Source organism: Scleropages formosus, chromosome 3 (assembly GCF_900964775.1).
Source record: "Scleropages formosus chromosome 3, fSclFor1.1, whole genome shotgun sequence".
Taxonomy (NCBI): Eukaryota; Metazoa; Chordata; class Actinopteri; order Osteoglossiformes; family Osteoglossidae; genus Scleropages; species Scleropages formosus.
Genome location: NC_041808.1, coordinates 3,959,438 through 3,986,213, shown reverse-complemented (window position 1 = coordinate 3,986,213; position 26,776 = coordinate 3,959,438). Strand labels below are relative to the sequence as shown.

General features: G+C 45.9%; 1 protein-coding gene across 1 annotated transcript; it reads right to left on the bottom strand.

Annotated features, from left to right (window-relative positions):
* Positions 1 to 840: 840 nt before the first annotated feature.
* Positions 841 to 20,840, bottom strand: LOC108934891 (glutamate dehydrogenase, mitochondrial). The gene is made up of 13 exons (XM_018753086.2): positions 20,258 to 20,840; positions 15,799 to 15,879; positions 14,964 to 15,019; positions 11,649 to 11,712; positions 11,453 to 11,547; positions 9,402 to 9,581; positions 8,298 to 8,435; positions 7,012 to 7,149; positions 6,763 to 6,843; positions 6,528 to 6,651; positions 5,398 to 5,489; positions 3,342 to 3,404; positions 841 to 1,911 (listed from the first exon to the last, which is right to left on the bottom strand). The coding sequence occupies exons 1-13, from the start codon at positions 20,667 to 20,669 to the stop codon at positions 1,792 to 1,794; spliced, it is 1,644 nt and encodes a 547-aa protein (XP_018608602.2). The 5' UTR covers positions 20,670 to 20,840; the 3' UTR covers positions 841 to 1,791.
* Between the last annotated feature and the right edge of the window lie 5,936 nt (positions 20,841 to 26,776).

Here is a 26,776-nt window from a genome sequence, read left to right as displayed (position 1 = left end):
AGGTCACAGGAGTGCCGGACTGGACCCAGCAGAAGCTGAAAAATCATTCTCATACATAGATCCAGAGTGTCACTGTAGTCTAGAGAATTCTCCCAGCTGATTTCAGATCAGCATCACTTTCTCCACTTCTCTGTGCTTGTAATCTGATGTTATTTCGGATGAGCCCTCGAGCAACAGTTCTCCTAGAAACCTGTTTGTCAGGCCTTTTGCTCTGTCAGGATCGGTGTGCTGGATATAATAAATGTGTGCTGGATATAATAAAAACAAATAATTCTTTCCTTTAATGAGCCTTGTTAGTTTTACTGCCTTTGTTTCTCAGTATACAAGATCACCATCACTACGTCATGTTAGAGACCCGTCGTCTCTGTCTCACATACACGCACTGGACAAAACTAATAAAAAAATAGTGACTTAAAAGGGAAATTGTCATGTAAGAAGAGAAGATACCATTTGGACAAGTGGCAGGTATCCGGGTTCGAATCCCACCTTCTGTTAGGATGGAGCAAGGTACTCACCTTGAACTGATGATACAGTAAAAATTACCCATGGGTAATAAACGGGTAAATCAGTATAAGCAGTTTAGTGTACAAACCTTGGATAATGAACTAGCTATTTTAAGTTATGATATTATTCTTATCAACTGTTATCGACACTTCATTAAATAATAATAATGAAGTGTTGATAACAGTAATGATATTATTAATCATGAATAATCTATCATCAAATTCCTTATTCAGCCTAAAAGTATGTGCAAAAGTGAGGGATGGCAGAAAAAAGATGAACAAAGAGACGTACACATTCACCGCACACTCAAGATACCACGTTTACAGTTTTGTAAATCATTTTAATTGTTTTCGAAGAAAAGAGGCGATATCAAATTTTCCCCAAAGCGGTCACTGATCAAGTGTCATATGGCCGTAGTAGAGATAGGAGTAAAGGCCAGGCTAGGCAGGACGTCTTGCCAGTGTGCTCTTCCCATCCCGACGTCCCAACGTATGGAATCCGAGCAGTAAACATCCGTGTGACGTTCGACGGGCAAAACGGCACCAAACCAAACTATGGTAATTACGCACGAGCGGACGCTCGGAATCGATCCGGCGAGTCGTTTCACAAGTCGTCGAACGAAAGCTTCTCGTTCCGTCTCATAACCGCTCCTTCCAAACCCGAACAGCAGAAACGGGTAAAACTAACCGGTACGACCCGCAGCGGCAGAGACGCCTCTCTGAGGTAGTGCGGGAAAACCGGGCGCACAGTGATGTCACAATAAAGTGCCGTTTTGTTTAAGTATCTCACGATTATTTTTGCTAGAGAAAACCTCCAATTAGAGAATATTGAAAAAATTAGGGTCCGAGCACAAGGCAGGGATTGGGGTACAGTCATGGTAACCGATAAAGAAAAACCGTGATTTTGCCCTAATGGCCACAGAAGTACAGTACAGCCGAAAGCAGAGAGGGACGGAAGGGTCAAAGGGCGAGAAGCTCGAAAAAATATTACGATGAACATCGGATGTACGACTGCTCTTAGGTGCAGGACTCCTGGAGGTCTGCTTGTCCTTCCTCGAACTTTACCGCGGTTAATGACTGACGAAAGCGAGAACATTCTCCAGCAGCTATGGATGGGGTCGAAAGAACAAGGTACGTTATATGTAAACGGTCCTTACGTTTCTACGTTGCGGGGGCTGGGGGGCCGAAGGGGACGTTTGGGACGTGCAGCACATAGACACATTAACCAAGATGGAGACGAAGCTTCAGGATTTGACGGGGGGCATTTCCAGCATGAGAGAGGACTGGTTTATGTAAAGGTCAGACCAGCCTCGTTGTACACCTTGAAGACCTTCTCGATGGCGTTGACGTACGCGGCCGTCCTCAGGTCCAAGCCCAGGTTGTACCTGACGGCTGTGCGCATGATTTGCTAAAGCAAAGAGAAAGGGGAGGGGAAGGGGGAAAAAATGAAAAATGACACCAGCGCCTCAATTTACAGCAAAACTGGGATCAGAACCTTGTTTTGAGCTCCTAAGTCTTGGATTTGTGGGTAAGGTCTGTAAAAAGTTTGTAAAAATCTCACATATAAAAATTTTTTGAAAAAATTAAAGAAAATTAAAATTTTATTATTATGTTAAATTAAAAATAAAAACTAAAAATTAAAGTTTCACGTATAAAAAATGTAAATGTTTTCCCCAGGATTTTAACGTTTTAATAAATTTGAGCCACATTAAAACCAGTGGCTGGGAAAAAAAGAAAAACCTTTAGTCTATAAATTCCTGTTCGATGCTGGCTGCAAATTCATCCCATAAACACGTTTGTTTTTTCCATCTTGTTAATGGTCAACGACAGTGGCGTCACTAGGAGGGTGACATCATCAGAGGTATCATTGTGGTAATTAGTATTTGTGAACCTACAGTATAACAATAATGTTCCAATAAACATAATTTTCATGTAGTTCTTCAACGATTTTACTTTCGAATTCTATCGTTTCCTTACCGAATTTTCACTTGAACCACATGAAACGATGTAAATGTAAATACATTTAGGATGTGCGTGTGATATTGTAATTAAAGGTGTAATTTTGTTTATGTCGCTATTATTGCCATTACACTCAGTGATAAATGGGAATTATGATTCATGAGTAACATTAGTAGAAAAAACATTACTAAGAGTCCGTATGGTCTGGCATGGGTGGAGGTCCGTGTGGGGGGGGGGGGGGTGACACCAACCCTAGTGACACCACTGGTCACCGACAGTCAGTAACAAAGTGATGGGCTGTAAACACTGTGGAAGAGAGTTGAACTAAGGTGGTCCCACATTCCTGTTCTGCGTGGGTCCACCTTACTGCCATCTATCAGCTGCAGGGTAACTGAACTGGGTTTGCAATTTTGGGAAACACAAGAAAATGCAACTGAAGATAAATAACTGAGAAAACGTTTGCAGGTTCGAACAAGAGGAGACATAACACCGCCGATTTTACTGCAGACAACGTTTACTATGCCGTTTACCCCATTAACCCCCTTGGAAACGGGCGACTCCATGCTCCTTCACCACTACACTACTGGTAAACAAGGAGCCAGGTGGATTACCACACACAGCAGGTGCTCAGCAGCCTGGGATGAGGGTTCGAGGTGGCAGGAAACGCCCTGCATGCCGAGCAAACTGCGTGAGAGCTGCACGCAAGCCAGAGGCAAGGGCTGAGCTCAGTTGCATTGGGTTTCAACCCAAATCGACGCCTGGTCCTCAGGCAGCGAGACGCACCTCTCTCGAACCCGGACCCAGCTTGTCGGTCCACATTTCACACTCTCTGCATTACCAGGTAAAAATGCTCGCCCATAAGTCGTTGTGCATGCTTACCCTCGCGGACCTCTCCATGGTGTAGGCCAGCCCCGAGTGCACAATGTCCTTCTCTGAAGCTCCCTGCAGGCAGAAAGCAGCCACTTCGGTGCAAAATCGAGTATAATAAAATAATTTATGGTGACTTTCTGGATCAGGGACATGTTTTGGGGGCAGGGCCAATTTCCAGCACCAAAAGGAATGCAGTTTTAGGGGTCGGGGAGAAGATGCTCGTTTCTTGGACGCTGGGGAAGTTTGAACAAATTACTCATGAATCCCTCTTTTTGAAACTAGACGCTTAGGAAACGTTCAAGAACATTTGTTTTTTATTATATACTAGTGTTCAAACGTTTGGAATCACCCAGAAATTCTCATGGTTTTGAAAGAATTTGTATTTTTTTTTAAATCAAGGTATCGTTAGGTTGATTTAAAAAATAGAGCCAAGACACACACACACACACACACACACACACACACACATTTTCAGAACCGCTTGTCCCATACGGGGTCACGGGGAACCGGAGCCTAACCCGGCAACTCAGGGCGCAAGGCTGGAGGGGGAGGGGACACACCCAGGACGGGACGCCAGTCCGTCGCAAGGCACCCCAAGCGGGACTCGAACCCCAGACCCACCGGAGAGCAGGACTGTGGTCCAACCCACTGCGCCACCGCACCCCCTAGAGCCAAGACATTATTACTAATACTGCCAATGGCTATTACTGCTCTATTTCCAGCAGCTATTCCTCCAGCGTCCTCATGATAAACTGTAACGCTACTTTACCTGACCTTAACATTCTGTCCTACTGCTACAGAAACCTTTGTGTACAGTCATGTGTCACTTAATGTTTTGCTTAACTACTGACCACATATACGAGGGTGGTCCCATAAGATTATAATGGAGCTGAAAAATTCTAATTGACTAGTGATGTCGTAACCATCGTAACGTGACTATGATCGAGGCTATACCATCTAGGTTTGTATAAGTACACTCTGTGATCAAGGCTATACCATCTAGTTTTGTATAAGTACACTCTATGATCGAGGCTATACCATCCAGGTGTGTATAAGTACACTGTGTGATCGAGGCTATACCATCTAGGTTTGTATAAGTACACTCTATGATCGAGGCTATACCATCCAGGTGTGTATAAGTACACTGTGTGATCGAGGCTATACCATCTTGGTTTGTATAAGTACACTGTGTGATCGAGGCTATACCATCCAGGTGTGTATAAGTACACTGTGTGATCAAGGCTATACCATCTAGATTTGTATAAGTACACTCTATGATCGAGGCTATACCATCCAGGTGTGTATAAGTACACTGTGTGATCGAGGCTATACCATCCAGGTGTGTATAAGTACACTGTGTCATCGAGGCTATACCATCCAGGTGTGTATAAGTACACTGTGTGATCGAGGCTATACCATCTTGGTTTGTATAAGTACACTGTGATCGAGGCTATACCATCTAGGTTTGTATAAGTACACTCTATGATTGAGGCTATACCACCTAGGTTTGTATAAGTACACTCTATGATCGAGGCTATACCATCTAGGTTTCTATAAGTACACTGTGTGATCGAGGCTATACCATCTAGGTTTGTATAAGTACACTCTATGATGTTCGCACGACAAGGAAATCGCCTAATGACGCATTTCTCAGAACATGTCCCAGTCATTAAGGAGTGCATGTGTGTAATTGCACTGGCACAGCTGAAGCTTACTATTCTGTTCAGGAACACAAGTAAATGGTCTTTCCTTGGGTTCCAAGGTACTGGCATTCCAGAAATTCCTTTCTGGATTCAAAAATGGTCAAAACAAAACAGCTTTCTCAAGAAACATGTCAGTCTATGGTTGTGCAGTTGTGCAGCCATAGTTTCTTAACAATCTGACTGACACATGGAATGACATTCATTTCACAAAACAACACTGGGCTGATGTGTTTCTCAGGAAAGCCATTTATGAACCCAGAAATGAACTTTAGGAATTTCAGTACCTTGAATATTAATGATCCATGACACCACAATCCTACTTTTCTTCCAAACAAGGGAAATGAGTGCAGAGAGAGACTGACCGCCACTCTAGCCTGGAAGTCTGCCGTTGGAACCACAGGGATGGGTCCACTCTGCTTCCCAAACTTCCTCTCCAGACTCTCCTGGACAGACACTGAGTGGGAAAAATTATAAAAGGCATTTTACATATATTTATTTAGCAGACGCTTCTCTCCAAAATGACTTCCAATGAACTCTATGTAGTGTTTTCAGCCCACACACCTTATTTACCGCGATGTCTTACACTGCTAGATACACTACTTACACTGGGTCACTCATCCATACATCAGTGGAACATACACACACTCTCTCTGTCACTCACACACTAGGGGTGAACCTGAACAGCATGTCTTTGGACTACGGGAGGAAACCAGAGCACCCGGAGGAAACCTACGCAGACACGGGGAGATCATGGTACTCGCTGTGCCATCGTGCCATGATTTAAAAACATGTTTTGTGTTGTTTATGTTCTGCCGGGGAATAGACTCAGACGATACTTTCAACACCCAAGAACACACCACCCCCGCTGTGTATGCGGTTAAGGTCATAAAACTGTGCCCTGGGGGAGCAGACTTGGTTAAATGGCATCGCTTGCCTGCATCTCCTGCCTGGAATATCCAGCTCAGATGATCATGGATGGAATAACATCACGAGGGTCATGGGACAAACCCCCCTGCAGGCTGAAGGTAGTATTATCCACATAAGATGTGAAAATGCATTGTGGCAACTCGGACCCCCACCCCTCCCCCCACAATCACAGGATATTTTGAAGCCTTAAAGTTCATCGAAAGTAGTTGCGGCGGCTGGATGGCCTATAAAAAGCCAACACTGTGAATCGGTCGATGGCGAAAGCACATTAAAAAACACGTCCTTGATCCAATTCAGAAATCTGGATGTTGAACGCAAACGGATACATTTTAACACAAGCGGTTGGAAAAGGGCCCCATCGTGTGGCGACTGAATGTAACTGTCCGGGGCAGTGTGACAACGGTTACACGGCTGAATTAACCGCACCGCGTTCACCGCACACCACAGTCCCAGCTGATTTCACTGAATTTACTGTCCATTCTGGTGTCCGGCAGACAAACTCCGGGTGCGAAGCTGTCCGAACTGGACCGGGGCGCCGTGTGCGTAGGGTAGCGGAGGGACTTACTGAGCAGGTGGTAGTTGGAGTCCCTCTCATACTTGAAGGTCAGTCGGCCGTAGCTGACGTGGTTCAGGTTCTTCAGCCATTCGAAGTAGGAGACGGTGACACCACCGGCGTTCAGGTACATGTCCTGCAGGAGGAGAGATGAGCACACACACGTGTACAAGAGTCAACAGCCCTGATTTACCGCATTTACAGTAAAATGTTAGCGTGCGGAGACAAAGTGGTCAGGTCGTCTCACCGGAATCACCATGATGTTCCTCTCCAGGAAGACCTTGTCGGCATCGGGGGTGGTGGGGCCGTTGGCTCCTTCAGCGATGATCTGTTAAACCCCCCCCAAGCCAAGGAATATTAAAATCAGTGATGTTTCCACAACTTCAAGTGACACAGATTTACACTGAATGACGGAATCATTGGCAATTGCTTGGATCCACTTGGTCACATCCCATCCGACACACACACACACACACACGCACACACACCACCCCACCTTGGCCTTGACGTTGTGGGCGTTCTTCCTAGTGAGCTGCTTCTCGCTCGCTGCAGGGATCAGGATGTCGCAGTCGGCCTCCAGGATGCTGCCCTCGTAGGGCTTCGCGTTGGGGAACCCCACGATGGTGCCGTGTTGCTGGGGGGGTCATACAAAAAGAATGATGAGTCACATCCATTTCCTCCAGAATCGCTAATGATCATCACCCTACAGTGAGCTTTACACACAGGATCGGCAGCATTCACATCGATAAAAGCACCGCCTATAGACGGCGACCCAAACGGTGGATTGGACCAAGTGACGGTATTCGAGAATCGAGTGTCTGCACCTGCACCTCTCCGTCTGTTGTCAAATGCACTTTTGTTCACTCTGAGCTGCAAGCTGCGCTGGGAAAAGCGTTTGCTAAATACAGGTGGTCCCCAACTATGACCCCGATGACCTTGTTGCATGTCAACCTTGCCACAACTCACACACCTCCAAACACTGCATTATATAAACTATACGCAAATATAAACAATTAACATTCGTGAATGTTACACTGTATATTATACAGCGTCGCTTGAAAGCACGTGAAGCCGTTGTGTCCCTTGTTTTACCACAAAATGGGTACTTTGATCTTAGCCAAAAGGGCGAGAAGCGATGGGTATTTTATGGGTATTTTAATGAAAACCCACAAAATGGGTATTTTAATGAAAATCAGTGTTTCTCATTAAGCATTCATGTTACAGTAATACCAACCCAGAATAATAGCAATATACAATACAGTAACAGAATTAGTTTCATTTTCACTTTCTTTTTTAAATCTGGTTTATTCCCCTCTTCTCTTCTGCACCACCTCATGTTCATTCGGCATTTTAAATAAAAGTAATTTGAATGTAATCACATATGAAATGTAAATTAAACTAAATATTTGCACATTAACCACAGTCACTGATTAACACACTGAGGAGTCAGTAAGTCAACGTTCTCGTATAACAGGCGGACAAGTCAGCATTAGACGCGTGACCAAAAGTCGGGGCTCGAAAATAATATAATGAGGTTAATGAGCCCGTTTAAAGTCCGGGCTGTCGTGAGTCACGCACCACCTGTAAATCAATGTAAATTCAATGTAAATGTGAGTGTACTTAACAGACTGTGTACCGTTGCAGTACCAGCATCTGGTCTAGAGGGCGCTCTCCAACCAGATTTGGTCTGCAGTGCCGGTGCGCTGACGGCACCGGGTTGTTCCCTCGGTACTTCCGTTTGAGCCGGTTGTTATTTGGTGCCGCCGGTCGTCTGCAGCTCACCAGCTTGTAGTCCTCCAGCTCCTTGGGGTCGATGCCGTTGGGGTTCCAGATGCTTCCGTCCACCTCGCCGACACCGACGCACTTGGCGCCGTAGCGGTGCAGGTAACGCATGGAGTGCAGGCCCACGTTGCCAAAACCCTAAGAGGGGGGAGAGAGAGAATGAGATGTCCGTGTGTGTGTGTGTGTGTGTGTGTGTGTGTGTGTGTGTGTGTGTGTGTGTGTGTGTGTTTATTTACACCCACGCATTACAACACCAACATGAAACAGGTCTAATGGAGGTATACACACAGTCAGCATGTTGCTGGGGGAGGGACAAGTGCGACACCCTGCATTTACTGTATTAAACTAATAATTACTGTTAATATTATTATGATATTATATTAATTTGTTGAGGATCAATAGGGGACTATTGCACTGCGCAGAGCTCTCTCCCATCACCTTCCACCGATCTCGGGTTACAACCATCTGCCCTTCACCATCCACCAGACAGCTGGGGGGGGAGGGGGGGAGGGCACTCTATAAATGTAATATAGGGCCTCTTCCTCTCCACTTCAGTATCATCATCCTCATCCCCCCGTTTCCTGCCAACATCTGCACATCTCTGAAGACAATTTAATTCCCGGGGAGCGTAATCCTCTCTGTGGATGTCTGGGCCTCCTTTGGACGGCAAGAAATTACTGCTCCCCATCCCCCCACGACGTTCCCCCCGCGACTCGGAGCGGAGCCGTACATGTGACATCAGGGCATTGCGACACCCCCTCGACGCCGCACACACCCCCGGATCACAGATAATTATAGCTGGGCTGTGAGGAGGCGAAGCTCTTAAGAGTAAATTTACCACGGTAATTCTAGACTGCACCCTGGACCAGAACGGAAACTCTTCTGGTCCCCGGACACATGCACACGTGCTTGCGTGCACGCACTCTCTCCCGTCTCGCTCTCTCTCTCTCTCTCTCTCTCTCACACACACACACACATACACACACCCATTCTGAATTTAACCCACTTTTCAAAGGTCAGAACCTCCTGTGCTCTTTCTGTGGTGTTTTTGTTCCCACCGAAGGGCCAAAAAACCCAGAACCCAGAGTGGAACCATCCCCCCACCTGGATGATGAAGGTCTTGTTGGCGAAGCCGGGCGTCAGGCCCAGCTGGCTCATGAAGGACGGCTCATTGATGAAGTTCTCGATGCCGTGGAAGACGCCGCGCCCTGTGGCCGAGATCCTGCCATGGATGCCGCCCTGGCTGATGGGTTTGCCCGTGACACACGCATGAGCGTTGATGTCCTGCAGAGGAGAAGAAAAAAAGAAATAAGGGCAAAAATACTGTGTATTAAAAATATAGAGAATAACTGCTGTTAACTGTGAGCAAACATCTCAGGAGAATTTGCTCCTCGGTCAGGAGGTCCGAGTCGTTCTGATTCTCCTGGGTTCATCTAAGGTCGGGACGGCGCCGTGCGAGTCACTCCCACTCGTTTCCAAAAACAGAGCAGAAGAGCAAAATGCCCTACTTTGGGTAAAGTTAGGGGTCCGGAAAGGTTGGACTACAGAAGCGGTTAAGGGACCCACGGTGTGGGCTCCTGTTGGTGGAGGGGGGGGCAGACGGGTCTTTCCCGGTCAGGTGAGAGTCGCAGAGCAGCTAGACGACCCACAACGTACACTATACGTGACCAAAGGCAGGCATGGAGAGGGCCATTGTGTTTACATCTCACACCCCAAACCCCCCCACCCCCCAAACAAAAACAGTCAGGTTCCCAAAACCAGCTCCACCTACGTTGGTTTCCTTTAAACAATCGCCTCCACAAGCAGTGCTTCATTTCAGGGTTAGAAAATCAAAATAAACATTTTCATACATCACCACCTACCTGCTCAACTCGACAAAAGTATTTATCTGTAAATTATTTTGCTTTTCACAGTAACACTTCATTTAATATTGACCATACATACGCTGTCTGAAGCCGTTTGTCTCAAGCTGGGATTGCAGCGAGCCGGAGCCTAACCCGGCAACACCGGGCATAAGGCTGGAGGGGGAGGGGACACACCCAGGACGGGACGCCAGTGCATCACAAGGCACCCCAAGCAGGACTCAAACCCCAGACCCGCCAGAGTGCGAGACCTGACCAAGCCCGCTGCGCCACAGTGCCCCTCCTATTGACCACTATTTAGCCAAATCCTTTATCCAAGGTGAATGATAAAGTTAGGCTCGTGCACTAAGCTACTTACAATTATTTACCCTTTTGTACAACTGGGCAATATTTACTGTATTGATTCTGGGTAAGTACCTTGGTCAAGGGTATTACCGCAGGATTTGCGATCTTTGACCGCAAAACGGTGGCTCTAACCACTACGCTACTAATTATAGTGAATTTTCGGAGCACATTTCCATTCCTGGGCAAGACCAGCGGAGGTTTTCTTCAAAATCCATGGGGTGGGGGTCTGATATCTCCTCCCCATTTGGCCCAGGAACCCCCGACCCTACAGTGACCGTGTGAACAATGTGGTTGACACTGGTCCACCAGAATCCAGACTAAACTTTCTCTGCTGCCATGGCAACAGAGCTGCACAGCAACAAAAGTCCATTAAATTCTATTCATGAGCCCTTGCTGTAAATCCACAACACCAGCGCTTTCCAAAGATGCAACAATTCTACTTATATACAAGCAAGTCATCTAAATAAATATATATTTAAATCATAAAAATGTTATTCATCATAAACATTTGGGCATCTGTGAAGCCAGCACATGGTTACAGCCATGAAATGAGCTCTCATGTAAAGCCTGGATCTCCCCAGCACAGGGACCGCGGCGAGTCTGTCCAGCCCATCTTCTCCTCCTTGGATTTGTTCACAGCTTTTTCCAGAACTTGGTGCATTGCCGTGTGTTGGAAAAACATGTAATTTAAATTTTTTAACTATGAAATCCAACCTAAAGATTTCAATTAAAAGGAAGAAATCCTTGGATCTGCTGAAATACACGTCACCAGCTTCGTTAGGGCGTCTGGCTGAGACCTTGTCCAATAAGTAGAACCTGGTACACCCGTCCCAACACCACACCCCATGCCGCCATCAAAGAAGAAGAAACAGCCAGCGTTTCCGGGATGAAACGTGCCAAATGGCAGCTGGCCACATGGCACCACAGTCAGGCAGCAGGGTAACTTACACCGTGGGCAATCGTGTTGGCGTACGTGTCGGCGATCCAGGACATCTCCCTCTCGCCCGTGCTCATGTCAGGAGCCGGGACATCAATGCCGGGTCCTACGAGGATGGAAGAAGCAAGCAGTTGGTTACACACTTGGAGACAGAGGAGGTTTGGGAGATTAATGTTTTTTTTAACAGTAAAATTGTGACCAACTGACCGATGAAACCCTTCTTGGCCAATTCGATGGTGAATCTTCTGGTGATTTTCTCCAGTTCGTTGTCCTATGTGGGGCCATAAGGTAACTGAGTCAAAAATGTCTCCAGTCACACAACAAAGTGTCCCAGAGCCTCAAAAACAAACAAACTTCCAGAGCTATTTACAGTAGGCAGACATTCGCAATACAGGATCCCCTATAGAGGGTGCAAGCGAAGGAAAAAGAAAACGATAAGGGACCGGACACCAGTACAGAAGGTGTCATGTTCTATATGCCTGCCAAGATGCCCACGCTGGTGTCACAGTCACGTAGCAAGCAGAACAAACTGTCCCAAAAATGACCTGTTTTCTGTACACAGCTAAAATACATCTGTGTGGAAGCCGGAAGCTTTGCAAAAATATAAATGCATATAAACACACCATTGTATACCGAGTTTCCTGTTCATATGACAAGGTAAACTGGAATAAAAAACACTGGCTCCTCAGCTTGATTAGCTGGGACTGGAAGTCTGTTCATAACTTGTTTTGTGCATAAAATTTTATTTATACGTCAGTTTCTGTAAAAGTCTCAGATACAGCTATAACAAATACTTTGTAAGACTTCAACATTTGCATTAACTTCAAGCAACTCCAACTAAAAATGACAAAAAGTACCTCCTCCACAAACTGACACTCAGGAACACAGTAATGCGCCGCTTAATGACATTTCGCTTAACGAAGTTTTGCTTAACGACTGACCGCATATATGACGGTGGTCCCATAAGATTATAATGGATCTGAAAAATTCTTATAAACTAGCGACATTGTAGCCGTCGTAACATCGTAGTGCAACGTGTTACTCACATTTTCGTGGTGGTGCTGCTGTAAACAAACCTACTGCACTGCCAGTTGTATAAAAATGTATAGCGCATACGATTATGTACGGTACATAATACTTGATAATGATAAGAAACACCAATGTTAATGCTTTATGTATTTACTTTACTGTACTTTTTATTCTTACTTTAGTGTACTCTTTCTACGTATAAAAAAGTTTATTGTAAAACAGTATGCTGTGTTACGCCAGCAGCAGGATCATAAATCTCATATTTACGGTGTCTCTTGACTGCATCAAGGCTATACCATCTAGGTTTGTATAAGTACACTCTATGATCGAGGCTATACCATCTAGAATACCATCTAGGTTTGTATAAGTACACTCTATACTCGAGGCTATATTATCTAGGTTTGTATCGGTACACTCTATGCTCGAGGCTGTAACATCTAGGTTTGTTTTAGTACACTCTATGCTCCAGGCTATACCATCTAGGTTTGTATCAATACACTCTATGCTCAAGGCTATACCATCTAGGTTTGTATCAGTACACTCTATGCTCAAGGCTATACCATCTAGGTTTGTATAAGTACACTCTATGATTGAGGCTATACCATCTAGAATACCATCTAGGTTTGTATAAGTACACTCTATACTCGAGGCTATATTATCTAGGTTTGTATCGGTACACTCTATGCTCGAGGCTGTAACATCTAGGTTTGCATCAGTACACTCTATGCTCGAGGCTATAATATCTACGTTTGTATAAGCACACTCTATACTCGAGGCTATAGTATCTAAGTTTGTATAAGCACACTCTATGACTGAGGCTATAACATCTAGGTTTCTATCAGTACACTCTAAGCTCGAGGCTATACCATCTAGGTTTGATTAAGTACACTCTATGATCAAGGCTACACCATCTAGGTTTGTATAAGTACACTCTATGATCGAGGCTATACTATCTAGGTTTCTATCAATACACTCTATGCTCAAGGCTATACCATCTAGGTTTGTATAAGTACACTCTATGATGTTTGCACAGCGATGAAATCACCTAAAGACGCATTTCTCAAAACGTGTCCCCGTCGTTAAGCAATGCATGTCTGTGCTCTCATTCTGTTGAGGTGCTCTTTACTGCCACCTATTGGTTTAGAGAATGAAAATGTCATGTACACTCTGCTAGAAATTAAAAAAAAAAATAGATAGGGGAAAAAATCTAATTAAACATAATTAAACTGGAATTGTCTATGACGAAGCTGTAACACGAGGAGCCAGTGAAATGTTTATAAGAGAGACAATACATTTTCTCACAAACGACGGGGGCAGGACAAACAAAAAATTCAGACACGTGGAGAGAGGTGTGGCTCTAACAAACACAAAAACCTGAATATCGTGTCTGTACAAGCTTGCTGCGGTTCACAGTAGACAGCATGCAGCCTCTTCATGGGGAAGAGAACGGAAGCCCAACCTCCACCCACACATAACATCTAATCAACCAAAGAATTCGAGCAGCAGGATCATAAATCACAGCACAAACTGCTGTGGCAGCGTCATAAAAACAGCCATTATTCGACGTCCCTTCCTCTAAAATCGTTGTATGTTGCTTTGGAGAAAAAAGTCTGTTAAATTAATGAAAATGTGAATATGAGAGGAAGGAACATCAAGTCAGCTAGTATTTAGCAAACACCTTTATCCAACATGTCTTAGTGTAAGACGCACTACACTAAATTTCCTACAATCATTCACTCATTGAGACACCAGAGCAATGTAACACAGATAAATACAACCTAAGGGCCACTTAGAATTACCGATCCACCTGAAACATATCTTTTGTCTGTGGGAGGAAACAAGAGCACCTGGCAGAAACCCATGTGAACATGGGGAGAACATGGAAATTCCACACAGGCTGAACCTATGTCCAATTGCAAAATCCAGGTGCTCTATTACTACATTAGTCATATATAGCTGGTGAAACAACAACAAGTTCTTGTCATAACAACATGCAATGTGCTGCCTTTTCATGCTTCCTAAGAGCCATACTTTTTGTTTCGCCAGTAAAAATTAAATGGCTGAGACGCTTCCAGGGCTTCAGCGCTACGTTACACAAAGTTGCTGTACAGAAAAGCCATTTTCCCAGCAAAGACGGGGGAAAAAAGCAGGTTTGCAACATGGTAGACAGCATCCCATCCAGAATGCAGGCAGAAACCCCTGATGTCCTGACCATCAGGGACATGACTGTATCCACGGAAACCACAAAGCAGCAAACAGACGCACCACGGGTGCACCTGAAAGGCCAAATGGAAACGTTGCCCAACCGAACAGCCCGTAGTTTGTTCGCAGCATGACCCCACCCAAGCAAACCCACCCTACTGAGCAGGAACGGGTACTTTGACACAACATCGAAAAGAGAAGGTCCTGAAACGATGGATTAAATCTCATATACACATGGCAGTGTGCCCCAAACAGGCAGGGCTTTGCAAGGAGGTGCCACGACCTACTCACAGAGTAGTTCCTCGGGTTGATTTTCACTCCTGCTTTGGCTCCACCGAAAGGCACATCTGAAAAAAGGAAGAGAAAAGGCGTAAGCAAGCGAAACGGGCTGAGGACTTCCCCCAAAGTGCAGGAGATGACCGGATAGAACTGGAACGCTCAACATTTTTCACAAATACTGCAATTACAGCTCCAGAATTTTTGCCCACCCAGCATTAAAATACTGTCATCACTGAATATCCAGGTTAAGATAAGACTAATAGTCAAGTGTGTTTGCGTACAAGAAATTCAGTGTGATGAATACTCATTCAGACACATTCAACCTAACACCGAAGTAATGTATATCAATATTTTTGAAGTGTGTATATATATATATATATACAGTATAATATTCTGTAAAGTATGAAAAAAACACAAATACTACACAAACAGTACAATTATTTAGGGGATACGGACAAACATATCTAAGGAACATGAGAATAAAAGTGCAATTAGCAGCTGCACTCAATACAAATTGGTGTAGTTGGTGACACTTTAATAATTACTGTTGGATGTACTGGACACTTTAATAATCCATTACTTTAAGATATACTGTGTTACCCGGTAGAAATTCTTAATTGTGTTCTGTAATATTTCATACTACCTATTTGTAAATGAACCTAGTGTGTTCTTGGTAAAATTATGGTAAATGCAAAAAAGTGTAATTTCAAAATATAATTAATAACAATTAAACATTACATTAACAATTTACATTAACAAATTACTAAACAATTAAAAATGACATTGCTGCATATCTTTGAAGACGAGGGGTCTGCAGCCAGTAGAGTTCAGACTAATAGCTCCTTACCTACAACCGCACATTTGTAGGTCATCAGGGAGGCCAGAGCCTTCACCTCGTCCACGGACACATCAGTGCTGTACCGGATACCTGGGGAGGGATGGTAGACAGGTTGGGGAGGAGGGGTGAGCTGATTCAGGTGCTCCACAAAACCACAAGTCATCACAGACAAGTGTTCCCATACTATAGCACTGGAATTGCATAGACGTGCGGTCAACGGTTTCGATTTGTTCTGCTGGGCCCACTCTCTCTATTCCTCAAACCATCTCCCGACATGAAGCCAGATCACATAAGAATGAATAATCAATTTGATTATATTTCATTATCTTGTTGCCAAGGCTGCAGGCTTTAAAGCTTTATAACGTTAATTCAATGATAAAGTGATTACCCGAGTCTTCCCATGCATGCGATGGGCTGTCTACATTATGCGTAACAGCTTTAACTTGAATTTCTGCAGAATTTCACACGTTAGCATTATGTATACACACGCATATGTATATTTAAATATCCATTATGTATTTATGAAAACAAACATTAAAGGTAAAACATGCCACGGCCTCAGGCACCCAACAGAAGTTCTTTTTCTGGGATTCGAACCGGCGCTCTTCAGATCCATTCCATTAACAGGAAATCGTTAAATCGATCCATATGATATTTCCTGCATCTCTTTAAATAACAAGGATCTTGTTTGCTCGTCTTCTAAGTATTTCATCACTGGCTTCTGATGCAAACACCTCACGTTTGCTTTCGTTTTGTTTGAACTGGAAGACGTTCCCCAAGGACTGGGGGCAGTTTGCAGACGGTCCCTTACTTTCTGCAGGTCTCCCCACAGTCCACTGACCTTCAGGTTAGATGTGAAATACATTAACGTGAGAGAGAGAATGTGTCACTCATAAATATACCTAGAATTGGACAATTTTCACCTAAAAAAGCACATTAATTACACGCATCGTGTACAGACGACTCAGTGAAATGCTGACATTTCCTTATCAAACGCAAGTGGGAGACACACAGAGCGCTGTGACCGCCTCTGTCGGAGGGAGCATGGAGTCCTGAACACATCTGGGCCGATGTGGATGATTTTAGTCATAGTTACAGTGCAGACCTTATCGAACCCGCCCCCTGCAGCCATCCCTAGGGCTTACCCCATGACACTGGGCAGCTTCAATCAGCATCCCCGTGCCATTCTAATCTCTAAAAAGGAGGATGGGGTAGGGTGTAGTGGGGCGGGGGGTGGGGTATTGCCAGTCTGAGCTGTCCAAGCCGTTGTCCATGGTTGTGTCACAGTGCCACCACAGCACGAGCAAACGTGGCGTAGACCAGGCAAACCTGAGGGTTGTGGGTTTGAACCCTTGGTTCCATCAACGCGGCAACACCGAGCCTTTATCTAGAGTGTATGTGAGGTTAACCAAAGTGTATCTGTAGGAAAACCTCTTTATCAAACAGTTCACACAACCTGTTAAAGCACAGATAAGGTGTTTTTTTTAATGATTTACTAGCTTGACAGACGCTTTGAAATGAAGCTCCACCCCCTTGCTCATGATGTCGCGCCGTTGCCCGTTTATACAGCGTGGTCCATGCACCGACTGAGACCAGGTATTTAAAGATCGTTGGGGGTGCCTGCTCGGTGTGTGTGTGAAAAGAAATTAGCAACCCCCACCCCCCCCGGGTCCGAGCCAACCCAGCACAAGTTTTAGCAACATCAGCATCTGACAAGCGGTCTCCAGGACGACTGGTTTGAAGCAACCTGGCAGTGCTCTTCAGTTCAGAGGTATGAAAACAAATTAATCCAATCCCTCCATTTACCAGGAGAAGGAAATTAAATAAAGAAGCTGCATCTGGCACAACAGTCTGGCCATCCTGCACACAGCAGTTCCCTGCAAATAATAATAATAATAATAAGAGGAATAAGAAGAATAAGAAAAAGAATGGTCCCAGCAACCCATGGAGGGGACGACGGGGTACATTCTCGATGCCCCGACCATGTTCCCACGCTGCCCCAGCCCAGTTCCTCCCGGACGCTGGGTGGTTAGTGAGGTTATTCCCACTCTGGCCAGACAAGTTCCCTTCACTTCCCTGAAGTTTGTCTCGAAGGAATGTGGGGGTGGGGTCCCGCAACACCAGGCTGCTCCTTTCTCAGCACTTTCACTTCTTCATTCACCAAGAAACACTTTCAGTTTCGACACTTTATCTCTCAGTTCAGGCTTTGGCAGCAGTGAACAATCATGTGTAAAGGGAAAGAAGGCGAAACAAGAAAAACTTAACAAATTGACTTTAAAAAAAGGGGGCTGCTCCTGTACTGCTCTTGTTGCATGCTGTGTATTATTTATTCGCTCCTAATACTGAGCACTTAAATCTTAATTCAAAACAACTCAAACAGGTTTACTAGATTCAGTAGGTGGAGTTTAAACAGTTAAAAAAGCAAAAAAAAAACTGAAGCCTTCTGCTGATTGGCTGAATACAGTACCTGCCCCCTTGCCGCCCACTGTGGTTTTGACCAATGAGAGTGGGTGGGCTCATAGGACACACCTCCATCCCACTCCCCCAACACACTACACCTGCCCCCACTCCTCTCACAGCTGATTGGATCTCACTCACACCCTTTGGCCCAGGTGCACATTACCCAGCATGCAATGCTTTGCAGCACCCTTTTGAGACACTGGTGGTGAAGATGAGGAACACCTCCTTTTCTCATGGTCTCGCAACACCTCGCATCACCTCACACACAGAGGAACACAGGCTGCACTGGACCCTTCCGGTCAATTCCGTACACAAATCAGAGTTAAACCGAGGTGACGGTGGCTGCGGATGCTGGAGTCGAGCAGACGAGGCCGGAAATGAAGGAGTGTCAGGTTGCAGGGTGGCTCTGTGCGGTAAACAAGAGGTTGGCGTGGTAGAAGCACCACTTGGGCCTTTCTGCCCGCACACACAAACACACACAAGCCGGGTCGGTGTCCGACTACGGTGCTTTGGCACGAACACGCATGCGTGAGTGTGTCGCCCCCTCTCCGACACACTTCTGGGATCCCTGGACCGGACAGCATGTAAATTATTAACAGCATCACCATAATTATCGAACCCGGGACCAGCCGTCTTCCGAAGGACGGCTCCACCGATGGGGTACCTTGGGTACATGTCAGTCCGCAGGTGCCGACATGACATCACATCCCACAGTGACACTCAGGGACAAAGGGGCGAAGGTCATGAGGGAACATGGGAAACAGGAATGTTTTTGGAGTGTTGTTGGTTATTGATAATGTTTCATTGTTGCATTTAGTTTTGTTTTCTTTTATTTATAGTGTGAATTTAACATGTGATATTGATGGTAAATACTGAAAGTCATGCGTATTTTATTGGAGTCCGATGAGTTCCTGGAGTACTGATTCTGTGCAACTTTGCTATTGAATGTATCAGTTGTGGAATTTTTAGTAGCCGATGACTGATGCATTGAAACAAAGTTTTCATGATTGGTATCTAACGTTTTAACCGGGTTTTAATGTTTGTTTTGTTGATTATTTCTGCAACTTTGTGTGATCTTGTTTTTTGGAGTATTTTGAGTTGTGTGTTGGTATTGTGGTTATTTGTAAATGTTAAATGTTGTATTTGTATCGTCTTTCTATTTTTAATTGTTGTCAGTAAAGGATTTTTTTTTTTTTTAAAAGGGAATACAGGAAATTGGAATGTCGCAATACACTCCACACACACACAACAGGTGCGCGACAGGGTGTGAGAGCCTCGCGCTGGAGTTACACCCCAACAAGCAAGAATGTGGAATAAACAAGGGAGCTTTAAAGGATCAATGGACAATTACAGAGCAGCGCAGCTGGTTACAGCGGCAAGACTGACAATAATATCCGCAAATAACTTGCGCAAACACAAAGTCATGTCAATATAATTAAACCCCCCCCAATGAAATTAGTTCTGGCGTCCGTTCGTGTTTAATTTCCAGTACAGCTCACTGTTTCAACACAAGTTATGAGCAGCGCAAACTTTTAATAAGTAAATGTTCAAGGACACGTTACTGCGTGGAACACGGAGCGAGGAAAAGCAAACACGTCCGGCGCGCGCGCGCCTATACTAGTACGCGCCCGACCGAGGCGCTACAGGTGAGCGAGGACAGGACCACGGAGAGCACGCGATCCCGCGGCATCCCCATCCCTGCCATCTCGCTGAATTCCCACTGCATTCCCACTGCATTCTCCTTACTGCCATGATTGAATTCCCTCTGCGGCCCCGTTAACCCCCCCCCCCGGTTTCCAGTAAATTCCCATTCGATTCCAGCTGCAATCCCAGCGCATCCCCTCCGAATCCCGACCGCATTGCCATTAGATTCCCACTACATTCCCAGTGCATTGAATCCCGGCATGCCGCCGCTCTGGCTCTCACTCAGTGTTAGGGACGCAACGCGTCTCCATTTTTAAAAGGGGTTGCGCGAGGCCGGTCTCGACCCCCGCGTCGCGCGGCTCACCTCCCTTGCAGGGAGTCCGGTGCTGGCTGTGCTGGGCCCGGTAGCCCTCGATCACCTCCCACTCGCCGTTGTCGCGCTTGATGGGGAAGGACACGCTCAGCACGTGGTTGCACGGCTTGATGATGCGCAGGATCCCCCGCACGCGCAGCCTCTTCTGCTCGGGCGTCTCGCGGCTCCGCAGGTCCTCCACGAGCTTGTTCTCCACGATGGCGGCGCCGCGGTCGAAGAAGCCCTCCACCATGCGGAAGAAGTTGGGGTCGTCCTCCCCGTCCGCGGCGGCTGCGCTCGAGAGTCGGACCCGCAGCAGCGAGCAGCGCGCGGGAAGCGCCGCTTCCGCCGCTCCCGCCGCTCCTCCACAGGCCAGGGCCCCCCCGGCCCCCCGCGAGAGCAGCTCACCCAGGTACCGGAACATGTCCGAGCAGCCGGCAGGTGTGGAGGTGACGGAAAAGGGGAAAAAAAAAAACAAAAAAACAAAAAAGACGCGATCTGGTCTCGGGGAAGGGAGCGGCGGAAACAGCGGGCACGCGCCGGCAGATCCTCGCAGCGTCGCGCCCAGAGCGAAAGTGACAGGGCGCGTGCCGGCCCCCACCGCCTTTAAAAGGGAGGGCACGGCGGGGGTAGCGTCTCTTCGTGAAGGGGAGGGATCAGTGCCGCGTCACCCCGAACAGTACAGTACAGTACAGTAGGAACTTAATACAGTAAAACGTCTCCGCGATACACTCTGCGATCACGCGCCGCCGCTACTGCTCTTTAATAACTCTTTATAACCGCGGCAGAGATAAGGGGTTAAAGTCAAAAAAAGTGTGGGACCGCAGCCACTCTGGATTCTCTCCGGTTCCGGTCTTAACGGAAATATCATGAATTATTCCCAAATAACCGAGTCGTTGAGCATAAAGCCCCCGAGCGCCGGGGGTCCGCTGTGTCGTCGCACTCCGTCAGTCACGTGTTCCGCTCACTACCACATTTAATGACACGTTGCGACATCATCATTTGTGTCTGAATCGTGACCGTCGCATTTCAGTCACACACACACACACACACGGAGCCCTAACTTGCTAACACACGACCGTGTTTGCGTGGGTTTCCTGCCACAGCTCCAAGACGCGGGTGTGTGTGTGTGTCTGCGTGTGATTGCCCTAATCGCCTGGCCTCCTGTCCAAGCCAAGGTGTGTATCCTGCCTCACATCCCAGACCACCACAGCCTGCTCTGAACAAGTCGCTATTGATAACGAATGGATGGATACATTAAAAAAAAATTGTGTGAAATGCCTGAAAATAGTAATAACACACAGCCTCCGCAAACTCCTGTTCCGTGCTGTTGACCATAAAATTAAGACACACACACAGCATCCCTCATCTTGCTGTTGCTCCCATACGCACCTGAACAAGAGTAGTAGACACAGTGGAAATGAGTTGAATTGAGGCGGCCCCACACACTCGTTGGGTCCGCTTTACTGCTGGGTGAGTGAACACACGCCGCGTTCTTTCCGATGCAGAAATTTTAGAAAACAGGGATACAAAGAACATTAAATAAAAATAATTATAATATTTGCCCGTTTGTAATGCTGCAGGACGTGCTCCTGACGTATTTTCCTTTGCAGTGTGTGCGAGGGACGCTGAAGTGTGTCGTGTTGGTTCCACCGGAATGCTGTCAGGGCCTCCAGCCCCTTTCCGTAAGCAGTTCAGATGTGATGGTAAGTGCTGAGAAGCACTTTGTGGACCAGTTTGCTCCTGCTGGAGCCAGGCTTTCAATGCCCCCCCCCCCCCCCCACCCCACACACACACACACACACACACACACACACACACTGCAGAGTCAGTTTTACAGTGCAGAGTTTTATCCTGAGTCTGGAAAAGGGAGAGGGTTTTATTCATGACAGCAGATAATTTTCCTCAGTTCAGTTTGTTATTATGGATTAATAATAAACCCAAGATAACACATCAAAGGGCAGCTCTTTTTTCACTTACATGCCAGAAATACATTTCACAGAAGGGTAATTGTCTGCGGTTTGTGCTGGAATATTTCCTCAGACAAAATATGTATATTTTCCAGTGGAACTGTCTACAAGTTATCAGCCATATGGCTTCTTTGAAAAAATTCACATAATCAATAAACATAGATCGATGGTCAAGTTCTATGTGCGGTAATGAATTTAAAAATATCTGAAGAGACCTCTATGTATTTCCTTAATGGAGCAATCATTTTAAATTTTCCTGCAATCAATGGAGGGTAAAAAAACATGTCATATATAAAATGACTCCTCAACGCTATGAAAATCAGAGTTTGTATGGAGATCCAGGGTTCGAGTTCACTGCCTAGATGTTACCATACTCTATACAACTGCAGGGGACTTTGAGGGCTGGTTGTCCTGCTCCTGCCGGTCCCTCCCCCTGCCCCCCCACCACATTGACCTCACACCCTGAAGTGAAGGCCTTATCTTCATTGCTTTACGGTCTTTGCCACTGACCAGGTTACCAGTTTGCTGGGGTCAGCATTATGAGTAATGTCATTATGAGTGATTAATCATTTGCTGAGGTTCTGCGGTCCAGCGACCTGCTGACCAACCTGCTCTGAGCCGGTTTGGTTGCCTGCTGTTCCTTTTGGGGTGCAGAGGGCAGTGAGTGACATCAACCGGGGGCGAGGGCACCATTGGTCAGCAAACAACTGGTCCAGCACTAGGGTTTTTGGTGCCCCCAATTAGTCCGGCACCGCTTAGACTTCTATCTGTAAATAAATAAAGGACCACGTACATACATACATACACATACACATATAATACATATATATGTTTCATATGAATGTATATGTATATATAACAAATTATGTTACATACATACCTTGCGACGGACTGGCGTTCCGTCCTGGGTGTGTCCCCTCCCCCTCCAGCCTTTCACCCTGTGTTGCCGGGTTAGGCTCCGGCTCCCCGCGACCCCGTATGGGACAAGCGGTTTCAGATAATGTGTGTGTGTGTGTGTGTGTTATATACATATATAGTATATTATATACACACACAGCCTGTACCCCCCCACTTCCCTGCGACCGTACTCAGAACAAACGGTTATTCAAACCGGATGGATAGATACATACAGATGATGAATAATGGAAAATAAAATTTGAATTTATAAGTAAAAAGGATATTTTTTGTGCAAATATTTATGTTAACATGTACTGCATGTGGTTATTATATATACACAAAACAAAAAATGTTACTTTACTGGAGATGGACTGAAAACTAAGGTTTTATGGGAACAAAGAGATTTAAAATGATTTATTGTATTTATTATTAGATTAAATAGAATTATTTACTGTAGAGCGACAGTTTGTTTGAATAGAAAATATTACCTACAGAGCTTTGACATTGTAAAGACACAGGATCATGTGTCATGATGTTTACATGTAACTGTGTAATATGGCAACTTTATTTTCTTATAAAACAGTTATCTATTATTATTATTATTCTTATTATTATATCAGGTGATTTCCAAGGTTCACCTAACTGTAAAAACAGCCATGGCAGCCAGCTGTAAGAATGAGGAGCTTGTAGGTCAGGTGTGCAAATGCTTCACTCACCAAAACCCGTTCCACAGGATGTCTGGCACATGATTGGACCTTATGCTGGATCACATACAGTGAGCGCAGTGACCCCATGCTGACCGCACAACAAGCCAGTGTACTCACCTGTATAAGGCCTATGCAGGTAGCCAGACCCTCCCAGAGTTCCACAGTTCACTGGCTCTTCATGTTACAAACTTCGGGGTTACAAACTTTCCAAGATACAAACATTTTCCCCATTTCATTATTTTTAACTGTATTTTCCTTGCTTATCTACTTTTTATAATTGCACATATTTATGTAATAAATCTATCAGCAACCTGCACTGGATAGGAGTTTGTGGAGGCAACATCTTTTCAGTAATTTTGAAAATTTTTTTGACTAACTGGGCTTGAAGTTAATAAAAGTGTTTAAATATTGTTTAAATCGGGGCATAGTGGTTTGTGCTGCCGCCTTTGTACCTGAAGGACCTGGGGTTCAAATCCCACCTCCTGCTGCATTTCCCTTGAACAAAGTGGTTAACCTTTTTTCAGTTGCTCCAGTAAAATTATCCTGCTGTAAAAATAGGTAAATTAATATAAGCAGCTTAACACTGTATGTCACGAGCAAAATGAATAAACGTAGACAAAGTTTTATAAAGTATTTTAATTCTACTTGTATTGGAGATTTTCACAGTGCCTAACTGATAAATGAACTGAGCGGAATCTATGTTATTAACCTTTTATCTAATGCGACTTAGTAGCAAAGTTTATCTTGGAGTTATGAACAGAATGAGTTATGAACACATTGAACCTCCAGATCCCAGTTTTCTCTGCAGTGTGATGGGCCGATCTTCATAAATGACCTGTCCCCACCGCTTAAGTGCTGTTTCATGCTGTCGTGAACCTCGGGTTCATTTTGCGCGCGCTGGCGTTTCGCCCGTCTCTTATCAGGGCTTTTGCAACGTGTTTGTGCTGACAGTTGCTGTGGACAATGTCCTGGGAGTCCATGGAGCGCGGGCCTCTGATCTGTAGCTGTGCTCCTGTTCTCTGCGGTTTTACAGCCCGCTTTGCTCAAGGACACAAGCGAACCGGCAATATTTTCATGGAAAAGGTCATTTTGGAGGGAATCGCCCCCACCCAAGTCCCTTTCGGTGTGTGGTCACGGTAGGCTGGGCCTCCAGGGACTGTTTGTTCTTGAAGCCAGCGCTGCGTCCTCAGTGTCCTTTTCCCACAATCCCATTTGCCTGTCATCGGGAGCCGCTGGCGGTGCCACTTTAGCGCCACCTCACCTGTGCTGTGCTCTACTTAAGATTTTAAAGTATGGAACAGCTGTGAATTTAAATGTATTGTGAAGCCGGTTGACCGCGTTGCGTTTCCGGTTGCTTCTCGCGCACACCGATGGGATCTTGTCCCTGCAGCCGGCGGCCTCCCGGGCTCCGATGTCCCTTGGCTGGACTCTGCACGGGTGAGGAGATAAGATACTGTGTGATCCTGCAGAAACTGGCACAAACCGTTCCCCACTTTGCTCGAATAATCGCATAATTATTAACTGACCCCTGGACTGTGGAAAAAGGAAGGACTCTGCGATGATGACATGTCTGCCATCCCATAATAACCTGTGTCTCACATCTTATTGTGCCCATCCTTCTATTTCTTGGCTATGATGTTACAAAAAGGAAAATGTGCTGGGTTCGAAGAAATAACCTGCACTCTCAAAGGTGGCGCACGTTTGGCTCTGCGTTGTACAAACACTTGAGTTACAAACTTTCAGAGATAAAAACATTTTCCAGTTTCCCTTTGCATTTTCTTAACCTGCGTTTTCTTCATCTCCTTATTTTCTGTAATTACTCTGTCGTAGAGCGAACACGACCCACATTTTCCTGCCGAGCCGACAGACAGCTGCAGAACACACCCAAACAGGAGTGCAGGGACCACCACGATTCAACTCACTTCCACAGTGTTTACATCTTGTGTCTGGTCTTCCTGAAGAGGAGGAATGCTGTGCGTCTTTTGCACCAGGCCCAGACGGTGTCTCACCGGCCTGCCTAAAAACCTGTGCTGACCAGCTGGCCCCTATCTTCACAAAGATCTTCAACAGATCACTGGAGATGTGCAAAGTTCCTTCCTGCTTCAAACGCTCCACCATCATCCCCATCCCAAAGAAACCCAAAATCACAGGACTGAACGGCTACAGACCTGTTGCCCTAACGTCTGTAGTCATGAAGGCGTTTGAAAGACTGGTGTCGGCCTACCTGAAGGACATCACTGGACCCTTGCTGGACCCCCTGCAGTTTGCTTACCGAGCAAACAGGTCTGTGGATGATGCAGTCAACATGGGACTGCACTACATTCTGCAACATCTGGACAAACCAGGGACTTATGCGAGAATCCTGTTCGTGGACTTCAGCTCAGCCTTCAACACCATCATCCCACACCTCCTCCTGTCCAAATTAACCCAACTCTCTGTGCCCACCTCCATCTGTCAGTGGATCACCAACTTTCTGACAGACAGGCAGCAGATAGTGAGGCTGGGAAAATTCTCATCCGAAACTCGCACAATCAGTACTGGTGCCCCCCAGGGATGTGTGCTCTCCCCACTGCTCTTCTCCCTGTACACCAACGACTGCGCCGCAAAAGACCCCTCTGTCAAACTCCTGAAGTTTGCAGACGACACCACGCTCATCGGCCTCATCCGGGATGGCGACGAGTCTGCTTACAGACAGGAGGTCCAAGAGCTGGCTGTCTGGTGCAGTTATAACAACCTGGAGCTGAACACGCTCAAAACAGTGGAGATGATCGTAGACTTCAGGAGAAACACCTCAGCATTATCCCCACTCACCATCATGAACAACACTGTAGCAACAGTGGAGTCATTCAGGTTCCTGGGCACCACCATCTCACAGGACCTGAAGTGGGAGTTCCACATAGACTCCATTGTGAAGAAGGCCCAGCAGAGGTTGTACTTCCTTCGCCAGCTGAGGAAGT